General features: G+C 36.2%; 2 protein-coding genes across 4 annotated transcripts; one reads left to right on the plus strand and one right to left on the minus strand.

Annotated features, from left to right (window-relative positions):
* The first annotated feature begins 1,668 nt into the window (after positions 1-1,668).
* LOC129288848 (steroid 5-alpha-reductase DET2) lies at positions 1,669-3,033 on the plus strand. The gene has a single exon (XM_054925645.1). It carries the CDS (start codon positions 1,747-1,749, stop codon positions 2,524-2,526), a length of 780 nt encoding a protein of 259 aa, XP_054781620.1. The 5' UTR covers positions 1,669-1,746; the 3' UTR covers positions 2,527-3,033.
* Positions 3,034-4,377: 1,344 nt separating this feature from the next.
* Positions 4,378-10,879, minus strand: LOC129288520 (acetyl-coenzyme A carboxylase carboxyl transferase subunit alpha, chloroplastic). 3 transcript variants are annotated; one of them, XM_054925137.1, is made up of 12 exons: positions 10,726-10,879; positions 9,637-10,019; positions 9,463-9,537; positions 8,726-8,833; positions 8,447-8,607; positions 8,184-8,298; positions 7,938-8,092; positions 7,463-7,514; positions 7,131-7,199; positions 6,819-6,896; positions 5,591-6,731; positions 4,378-4,806 (listed from the first exon to the last, which is right to left on the minus strand). In XM_054925137.1, the coding sequence occupies exons 2-11, from the start codon at positions 9,961-9,963 to the stop codon at positions 5,592-5,594; spliced, it is 2,280 nt and encodes a 759-aa protein (XP_054781112.1). In that variant the 5' UTR covers positions 9,964-10,019; positions 10,726-10,879; the 3' UTR covers positions 4,378-4,806; position 5,591. The 3 variants fall into 3 exon arrangements, with proteins under 3 accessions (XP_054781112.1, XP_054781113.1, XP_054781111.1); XM_054925138.1 differs by lacking the exon at positions 10,726-10,879 and adding an exon at positions 10,507-10,709 and having other exon boundaries at positions 4,378-4,899; XM_054925136.1 differs by lacking the exon at positions 10,726-10,879 and adding an exon at positions 10,507-10,707.
* Positions 10,880-11,165: the final 286 nt, after the last annotated feature.

Consider the following 11,165-nt stretch of genomic DNA (forward strand, 5'->3'; position numbering starts at 1 on the left):
ATTTAAAATGCAAACGGCCAAAAATATATTTGTCAAAAAACTCATATGAATTTATTATTTTAAAAAAATTTACTTATCAATTTATTACGGTAAAATGTTGAAGAAAATTTAATGTGCACGAGTTGTTTTTTTTTTAAATGAAATGTACTCATCAAAGGCTTAAGAACTTATCACTTCATCAACATGAGCTTGTTGCTTTACTAATACTTATTGGCATATAGAATAAAGTTACAAGTTCCTCTTGAAAAATTGACAACTTAATTTTACTAAAATGATATGTAGACAAAAGTTTGACCGACTATAAAATGCTTAAGTTTATTTTATCTAATTTGAGTTGTGACAAAAAAAAAACCTTATATAAACTTTAAGCCATGCTCAAACTTTTGACTTATTACACAAGTTTAAATCTATTTTATTTGGCTATGCCTATCTTGACCTAACTTATTTTCATCCATCCTTGTGGGTAAAATTATCATTGGTGATGGAACTTGCAAAATCTTGAAACTTACGGACATGGGTACAAAATATTAAAACTCAAAGGCAAGTGATTTCAAATTTCAACTTGAATGCAAAATACTAAAACCTAAGCATTAAGTTTAAAACTATTCTTAAAGTGGGAGAGTGAGAGGATGCACTTGCTCTCTCGTAACACCACGTGGCTTTGCCATTGTTGTTATTCAATTATAGTAACAAACGCTTGAGACGAATGAGAGTCGATGCAAGTTTTATATGAAGAGGATATGCTAATGTAAAGGAGTTCATTTATGTCGGCGACTCTGTATTTGAACTTGCTTGGTTTTGTTGAGACTATTATATAAGATCTATATGTAGAAAATGCTTCCCATAGCTATGCCGTTTCAAGCATGCAACTTGCCACTTTTACTACAAAAAAAAAAAAAATTTGTTTACGTCTTATCTCAATCTGTGTGGAACATGCTTCACATAGTCATTACCGTTTCAAGCATGTAACTTGCCGTTTTTACTAAAAAAAAAAAATGTTCACGTCTTAATGTCTCAACTACTCTATATTGTGTGTATGAACTCCTGATTTGACAAGCAAAAACTAAACACACTTAACGTCAAACCACAAAATTCATTTGGGTAATTTAGGTCTCATCTCGACTGGTTAAATGAGAGAGCATGATTAAAAAATTTTTGTTCACACATATTAAATGGAATTGCTACATATAAAAGTCGCAATTACAAATCAAGAATTAATTATGGTTAAATTTTATAATTTACAACGGGGACTCCTATATTTATAAGTCTAAATCATTGTTTACAACTTATCTCCTAATGAAAATTTTCAAGATCTTATTAACTTTAAGTTTTGAACCTAACTACCATTTTTTATGGTTAATCTGAATTTTATTAATTTTTATGAGTAATAATTAGTATATTCTGTTTCATTTTTTAAAATCATTTAACATTTATTTTTAAAAATAAAATAATACTTGAACGGTATTTTATTATTATTTTTGATTTAATTTTACCTTGAGCAGCAGCCAGCAGAACCAATTTCTTCAGTATTTTTTTTTTTATAAATTTTTTCTCGATCATCAATCAGTCGTTAGCCCCTGGCACTTGGCAGATCCAGCTTCTCCAGGATTTATTATTATTATTATTATTATTATTATTATTTTATTGATCATCAATTGGTACTTTCGTTCTCACTCCTCGCTCCCGGCCTCTCGGCGCTTGGGCTTTCCTCCGATATCGAAGAGGACGCTCTGAAGCGAAGCAAACATGATCGAAGATGAGACTCTCTTTCGCGGAGCCCTCTTCAGCCTCCTTGCTATCGCTCCCCCAACCTTCATTGGCCTCCGATTCCTCCAAGCTCCATACGGCAAGCACCACCGTTCAGGATGGGGTCCCAATCTTCCTCCACCATTGGCATGGTTTCTCATGGAGAGCCCAACCATATGGCTCACCCTTCTCCTCTTCCCTCACGGCCGTCACTCTTCAAATCTTAGATCCCTAATCCTCATCTCTCCTTTTCTCCTCCATTATTTCAATCGCACCGTCCTCCACCCCCTTCGACTTCTGAAGTCGCCCTCATCGAAGACCGCGAGCGGGTTCCCGCTGAGCATCGCATCAATGGCATTCGCCTTCAATTTGTTAAACTCGTACGTGCAGGCTAGATGTGTTTCTCACTACAAGGATTACGACGACGGGGATGGCTGGTTCTGGTGGCGGTTTTGCGGTGGTGCTGTGGTGTTTGTGTGTGGGATTTGGATTAATGTGTGGGCTGATAGGGAATTGCTGAGGCTGAAGCGACAAGGGAAGGGGTATGTGGTGCCCAGGGGAGGGATCTTTGAGCTTGTCAGTTGTCCGAATTACTTTGGGGAGATAGTGGAGTGGCTTGGGTGGGCAGTGATGACTTGGTCCTGGGCTGGATTAGGGTTCTTCCTTTACACTTTCGCGAATTTGGGGCCTAGGGCGAGAGCAAATCATCAATGGTATTTGGATAAATTTGGGGAAGATTATCCTAAGAATAGGAAGGCCGTTATTCCCTTCTTGTATTAAACTTTCAGTAAAATGATCAGTTGGCATCAACGATGGCTAATCCTGTTTCGCATCTTCGATTCTCAATTGCATGTTATTTACATTCCCGGATATCTTGTACAGGAAGAAACTTCTTTTTAGAGGCCTGGTAAGTTTCCCATGGGTGATACCAATGATCAACTGCTTTTAAGATCTAACGATTAGTTTGTGAGTCCAATCTGCTTTGTGCCTCTGCTGCTTGAGTTGGTAGATCCATAATGATATGCATTTTTTCCCCCTTTATTGAACATTGGGAGCCTTTAACTGGACTAAACGTGAATCATCCTTGGAGAAGAACTCCTAAGCAATCTAGGAACAGCAACTGAAAGCAAGGTTCATCGAAATATGTATGGGCTAAAATCATGTGCTACTGTTGCATAATTGTACTGATGTTTTTATTTTTAGTCGTTATGTAACTTCAAACCCTGTGGATAAGTGCATGGGACCACATAGCCTCTGATTGGTTAACGAGGATGTTAATTATTGTTACTGTTGATCAGAGATGGTCCAGTGCTTGTGCTAGCTCCTCATCACTGTAAGAGAATCGGAAGCTGAATAAAACTGATTACATTGAACCTAACCAAATTAAATGAGAGTGTTACAGATCAAGTGCAAGTCTTTCGCCTATATATTTTATAGACTTAGCATCTGTGATGATATTATGCGGAAGATTTGTCGAAAGATGGTTACAGAATAATATTCAGATGTTAGTTGCTATAAAGATGTTTTTGCACTTACTTTTTGTGAAAATTAGTGCCACTGACTACCATCAATACGAATCCTGGTTTGTTCACCCATTTTTGGTTCTTCCTGTTCTGAAACAAACCCGTTTCCAAGGTCATGTCCCAGTGAAGATTCCAATAGAGTGAAATCTTGGGGAGACTGAAATCTCTGAATAAACGATCTGATCACCGAGAAACAGAGACAGAAGGCACTCACATGTATCCAGTCACCAGCCACATCATCATCTCAAACACACATAAATGCTGTTACAATCTCTGTTAGTCCCCGTTTAACATCAAGGAGTAACGGCTCAAACTGAGTAAACAATAAAGATTCGATAAAAAGAAATAAAATTTTAAAGACGAGATTAAAAATTTGGTGAAACTATGAAGACTGCTGTATTATTTTTCTCATGAATATATATTGACAATGACGTCATTATTTTGAATATAGCTCGAGGTGCAAATGTATGATATCCTTTCCAATTACATGCATAGTTTATAAGGCTTGAAGTTACGGTGCTGTTTTTGCGCATGCATGATTTTTTTGTCGTTAGATTTCAAGAAAATTGATTTTCGAAAAAAATGAACATAAATTCAAATCTAACTTGGCAACAACTACAATATTTTTTTCCTAGAAACATTTTAACGTTATCCAAACTAAAGTGACTCTAAAATCAAACTAAAGTGTCCCCAATTCAAGCTGAATAGGTTTGAAGTTTTATTGTACTAATCAATTTAATTTGGTTGATTTTATTTTTGTTTGTTTGTACAAAACCAAACTTTTTATTTGTCAACTGTACAAAACCAAACCTTTATCTTTTATTTCACCATTGACCACCAATTAGGGAGCCCAAACCCTGCCATTATACTGCCATGTATAAATTCTCAGTAATAGCTCGAGTTTTCAACCCAAATCAGTATAACTCCATTTTATAAAATTCACGCACACGCACACGCACACGCCATAGATATCGCATCCAATAACATTTCTTTCAGCGCATTTGGCCGACCATAAAGCATTTCTTTCACCGAAACTGGCGCGGCAGTCCATATAAATTATAGCAATATAATGGTAGATTAAAAAAAAAATAGAAAATAGTCGCAGATAAGCAATTTGAAGCACCACAAATTCATATTATTAGGGTCCTAAGACTCAAGAAATCTATACACTGTTCATTTAAGTCTATGAAGGGAGAAAATCCACTCATTAAAAAAAAAAATCTGAATATAACAAAAGAAAACAAAAATAAAGGCAAACAAGATGATGAGAAATTAAACGATTCTAAAGATGACTGAAACATCCTTTACTCAAATCCAAGTACAAAACGGTTTTTGCTTTGCTCACTCTTCTGGTCTTCCTTTGAGAAATGACAGAAAATATCGAGCCACCTGTTTCCATGGATTCTCCGTGGTGTTCCCTTGAATCCCAAATCTCGCATCCAATAAAGATGGTTATGATACCTGGTTGGTGTATCAGGAAGACACTGGCCCATTTTCTGCAGCTCCGTATTCACCAGCACTATTTATTTAGCACAGCCTGACACAGAGATGTGTCATATATACCACACGAAATAAATGTACATATGATGAAACTAAACACAAAGCCAGTGTTATGTTACCCTGTTCAATACTTCACAATCCAAAATCACATCAAACCGTCAAATAATTATGATTGAATTCTGAGGAGGTAGACAAAAAATGCCACTAGTGGTTAAGCGATAACAAAAAAATCACAAAGGGTCTGTATGGTTTCAGTTTTCATTTTTTGTTTTTAAAAATTATTTTACAATACAATTTTAAGAATTGTTTTTCAAAACACAACAAAATGAGAATCTTTTGGGTTATGTTAATTTTAAAATAGTTTTAAAATTATAAAATAGGCTGATAGTAATGGTTGCAGGAGGTTAGTGGTAATGATTTATCATATAATTTGGTCAGACTACCTATATTTTCCAATAATTAAATGCAGTGTGTTTTGAAAACAAAAAGTAAAATGACAAACAACTTTAAAATGTTTCCTAAAAATAAAAAATGAAAACAGTTTTGAAAACAATTAAATTCAAAACACTTATCAAATAATTTTTATTTTTTTCATTTTTTAAAACAGAAAACAGTTTTTAAAAGCAGAAACCAAACAAGCCCAAAGTTGAATGAGACGCTTAAACACAGAGCCAAACCACATAGGGGAAATTATGATTTACCCAAAGGGAGATTGAAATCGCATCTCCCTACAAAAGGTAACAGGAAACACTAGTATTCTAGTAAAATTCTAAAGATCAAGTGAAACAATATCTTTGGGTAGTCAGATATGATGAACTCACATTAAGAATAGGTGCGGTTTGCACCAACCTTCTCTCTCAACTCATCATGGGTGAGACTGTTTCCCGCTGGATCTTCATCTGATTCTCCAGAAAATTCATTCATGCCTGAAGTCTCAGATGTTAGATTCTCAAACTTCTCTTTTAAGCTAGAAGTAGACATGGTCTCTGCAAGGCTTTGCTTTATTTGTTGCTCCAAAGTAACAATTCTATTTTTCAAGGTCATGTCCGGATTGTTTCCTGCATTGGCAACCTCCAGTTTCAATAGCTCGATCTTGTTCTTAAGATCTGGTGAGTTTAGGGCATTTTCAATTCCCTTATAGATGTCTTTGTTTAGTTCCTCTATCAATGACAGTGAGGACTCCCCAATATTGTCCTGTGCCTTTCCTTTAACAACCTCAACCTTTAAGCCCTTTGACTTCAAAGCATCAACAAGTTGCAACTCAATCTCTTTCTTAAACTCAATGATTTTCTTTTTTAAGTCATTATCCAAATCCCTAGGGGAGGATATACCAGAACCTTCAACTTCAGCCTTCAACATGTCATATTTTTCCTTTGTATTGGGGCTGTTTACAATTTCTTCTAATTTAGTTGTGAATTCTTGCTTCAATGTGACAGCCTTCTTATTTCGATCCGTCAAAAATTTTACTTCACATAATTTTTTCAACATGCCAAGCTTATTTTGAAGCCTCTCATAATTGGGAGCTGCTGATAATCCCTGATTGAACTCCTCCTTTAGCTTTTCAAGCTTATCCTTCAGAACTGGATGAATAAGTTGGTCTTCTGAATTTGCTTTTGAAAATTCCTCCCGTAGCTTCGCCAACTTGTCCATCAAGCCCATGGCTTTCACTGCCTCTGTGTATTCTTGATCAACCTCATCTTTTAATTGCTGTAACATTTTTTCCACATCTGACACTGGAGGCTTGGTGGTGGATGTTTTGGCTTTCAAAATTTGCTCCTTCAGTTTCTCAACCTCACCCTCTAATTCAGCATCAGGAATTCTCTTAGTATTGGGATCTTCCTTCTTCTTCATGTTGACTTTCCACTTAGGATCAATAGTAATTCCTTCTTGGACGGCACCCATTTTTCGGAACTTGAGCATACGATGCCTTAGTAGCTCTTCTGTTTCCATCTTAGTAAGCTCCTATACATCAGACAAGCCAAAGATTCAAACTGATAGACGCTTCAATATTTTTAATTTTGCTAGAAAATTTGTTGACCTAAACCTTACATCCATGGCTTCATTGATCGCAAATTTTATCTGTTGAGATGTCCAAGATGGATCTGCATGCGCACCACCTAGTGGCTCCTATTAAATACGAAAAGGAAAATAGAAAAGAAATTCTATTTAGATACCATAGAGAATGAATGCTTTATAACACACAAAATGTGTGTGTGTGTGTGAGAGAGAGAGAGAGAGAGCAAATAAAAGCAGGGGGAATTACTAAGGATACTCCTGATGGACATCACATTGATAAAAGGTTGCTTGAGAAAAGAAAGGGGGGGGGTTGAAGACAAGGATTATGATAGATAGGATTATTACAGGAACAACACCATCTGCAACTCGCAATCTGCACAACTCTTTGGCCGTTATTCTCAATTTCTCAGCAGCCTGCAAAGGGCAATTTAGAAGAATATAATTTAATATAACTAAACATTATTATAGTGTGAATTATACAACGTACCCGCATGCCAACAAAAAATGCAATGCTTTAAAAAGTATGCAGACATCTCTTATTTTAAATTTTTCATACAAACTAAACCCCCTGGGGTTTCAAGGGAGGATAGTGTAATTTCAATAACCTGAAGGGTAGTCTCTAGTCACACACACTTAATATGCAAAGATACGGGCATATGCTATATAGTTTTATGAACCTGAGGAGAAGCTTTTGCAGTCTTCCACAAGATTGCTGCACAGGCCTCTGGACTGAACCATGACAAAAATGGACAGAAAACAGCAGAACAAGTCAGATCAAAGATTTGTTTACAAGTACAAATATTCCAAAAGTTAAGGAAAATTTATGCAAATGCAGAACCATATTCATTTGAAATGCATGTTGAACAAATCTGATCATGTAAATCAAACATAAGTTACCAGAATCATGAGCACATAAGCACATTGCTATACTATGAGAAGCATTCATATAAATGACAAATGGACATAAATAATCAGTTCTTGAAAAAAAAAAAAAAACCCATGAAAATATGAAGACAATTACTAATTACTACCTTCAACCATAGATAATAAGCAGATTTAAGATTATTAAAATAATCTCTCCAAGACTACATGAATGATAGACGAATTGCAACATAATGTAATATAGAGAGTGGGTAAAAAAATCCAAATCACCTGGCTACATAGAAAACTGCATTTTCAAGCATGAGTAATTTATTAGCACAGCCAATGGCAAGAGCACCACCAGAACCGCCTTCCCCAATAACTATAGACAAAATTGGCACCTTCAGTCCAAACATGGTTCTCAAATTGTGAGCAATGGCTTCGCCCTGCATGCAAGAAAAGCAGTCAAATAGGTTAACCTACTGCTTGGACAGAACCAAAGCACAATTATAATGCAAGCCTTAGTCAGCTACATACTTGGCCTAGTTCCTCTGATTTAAGGTCAGCATATGCTCCAGGCGTATCTATGAAAGTAATTATGGGAAACCCATGGTGATCTGCATAATGCATCATGCGAAGAGCCTTCCTGTAACTGTATGGATTGAAAATAACATTATCGGAGTCAGATGAAGAGAAATTTGATAATACCTCAACTTATTATGTTAAATGGAGTACTATATTAAATCAAGTTAAATACTCAATAATGAAATAAAAAATAGAGGTTCCAGTGCCCAACATACCCATGGGGAGTCGGCATTCCAAAATTACGCTGAATATTTTCTTTAGTATTTCTACCCTTTTGGTGACCTATGAACATGTATCTTCTACCATTTATGGTCCCTATACCAGTGACTATAGCAGGATCATCATAACCTGCCCGATCACCATGGAGTTCAACAAACTGCAACATTAGGAAATGTAAGACTTCCACTCACACAGGTTTGTTTGAAAACCAATAAATAATGAAGTTCAAAAGAGTATGCAAAATTACTATCAAAGAATGATGATATGTTGTGGACCTTATCAGTTATGTTCCACATATGATCAAGGAAAGTAGGTCTGTTAGGATGACGTGCTATGCCGACCCGTTGAATTGGTGTCAGGCGTGCATATAAATCTTTTAAAGCCTGAAATAACAAAGGCAGTTGTCAGAAAAATAAAGAGGAAACTACAATATTGAAAAATTGTCACTCAAATATAAGGAAAAACCACAGCAGTTCTAGCATTTAATACCACTTAATAAAGTAGAATATGAATCTAAACAGTCCAATCAATATTTTACAGACATAGGTGTGAAGCAGCTTAACTTGCCAAGAAGGGGATTGTGGGACATGCAATGAGGGAGTTTCAAAATGAATAATATTTAAGTTCAGGGTATTCATCTAGAGTAAAAATACAACAACAACAACAATAACAAGTCTTATGCCACTAGGTGGGATTGGTTACATGGATTATACAAGGCAATGTGCTCTATTATTAATTAAGCTTTTAGAAATATTGTTCGACAGAAATATAAGCTTCTAGAGTAAAAATAAATGTATTATATGCTACAACAGCCCTACTTGCAAGTACCTAGAAAGATAATAAGAGAGAAATATAACATGGGTCAGGGGGTAATTCGAAAGTAATACAATCAATAAATATATATATATATATATATATTGTACTTTAAGCACATTGAATAAGATAGTCTGTGGGTTCTTGGTCAACCATCAGTATTATAAACATCCAGGATTAACGTTTACGACACTCAAACCTGTCGGTACTTAGTCTCTAATAAGATGATCTGGTCACTGAAGTCTAGGCCAGTATCTTTTGCCATCTTCCGCACCTGTTTCGAAGCAAAATAGCATAATCTCAATGAGACACACTCTTACAACTAAATCTCACATAGAAGGGAAAAAAATGAAACCAGAAAATTCCAAATTACATCGTTGATCTTCTTTTCCAGTTCAACAAGCGGTCTTTCAAAATCCAGAGTGACTGGCTTTTGCTTCTCTTTCGGTGGCTTGAAATGAGAAAGATGAGAGAGCACTCCCCCTTTCACATCGGGGTCCGGGTTATCGGGCCAGGGGTATTCGTGCTTCTTCCCCTTCTTTATCTTCGCAGAAACTGTCAAATCCCTTCTCTTCAGTTTAAGGGGCAGACGTCCTAAAGTTTTTAAAGGGACACCACAGACACCGTTTGCTGAACTTCGGAGAAGATCCGAAGCTGAAGTCCCAGCAAATGCAATAGCACCATGAGATGCAGAAGCCATTCTCCGCACCGATCGATACCTACTACCTACGACCCCTCAGGAAAATTCTTCACAAACTGTCCAATTAAAAGCAAAAAAGAAAAAAAAAATTGAAAAACCAAAGTGAAGTGAAAAGCGAAAAGCATGTTGCTCAAAAAGGAGACAAATCCACCCAGACCCAAAAAGCTACAAAAACGATAGGTAAATAATGACGGCAAAGGATAACAACAAGTAGTCAGTGTTCCATCTCAGTTAAAATCATTCCAATGAATTCATCAACTTTGCTGAGTTTCATGTTCAAAAATTGAAAGCAAAATGGTGCACGAGTTCAATTTCCACTCTTTCCACCATTTCTCGAAACACAAATAAAGCATTCGAGAATAAATTCCAGAATCTTTTTATCAAGAGATTTAATAAAGAAAAGAAACTTACTCGTACTAGCGAGTAAAGCAGATTCCAGATGCAAAGAGAGGAAAATATTAGAAAAAAGGAAAAAGAGAACTGCATTTTCTCAAGATTACGACAGAAGAAATAGCGGGGTTTCAAGAGAAAATGAGAAATTACCGGAACAAGATAGACAATTTGGAGATCCCTGGAAAGGAAGAGGAAGAGACGATCTCCTATCAGATAGGAGATTGGACGGCGACAGAGAGAAAGAGAGGAATCTTACGGAATGATGAGAATTTAGAGAGGGAGAGAGAGAGCTGTCCTTGTGGAGATCGTCAATGAAAGAGAAGGGGAAGTTGTATTTGTAGGTAAGCTAGTTTAGGTGGCGATACTTACAATGCAAATGCGAACTGTGAATGTGGAGGAAGGAGAGGAGCAACTTCTCCTATGCGGGCGTATGTATTGTGGTTACGATGGGCCTTCATTTTTCCGTTTGGCAGTTAAAGAAAGACGCAACCTAGCTGTTTCCAGCTTCTGCCATTGCCTTCTTCGTCCCCCCCGATAACCCTCAAAGCGAAGTACGTGTTTGGCCCGCTCACACGGTGCCTCTTTTTCATTTTCTTTCTTTCTTTCTTTCTTTTTGGCAGAACAAATTTGGTGTAAAAAATTTGTTAGATTTCTGGGTTTTAATTATAAGATAATATTTGACTTTCTAAATTGTCAATCATTAAAATTAATCAATACAGTAAAATGGTTCTAAGACATATAACGTGGTATAATCAAGGGTGAATAATATTGAAAAAAACAATTATCTACTCCATCTTTATCTTATAATC

This window comes from Prosopis cineraria, unplaced genomic scaffold (assembly GCF_029017545.1).
Source record: "Prosopis cineraria cultivar Desert tree isolate PC_DT_omini unplaced genomic scaffold, ASM2901754v1 PC12, whole genome shotgun sequence".
NCBI classification, from domain to species: domain Eukaryota; kingdom Viridiplantae; phylum Streptophyta; class Magnoliopsida; order Fabales; family Fabaceae; genus Prosopis; species Prosopis cineraria.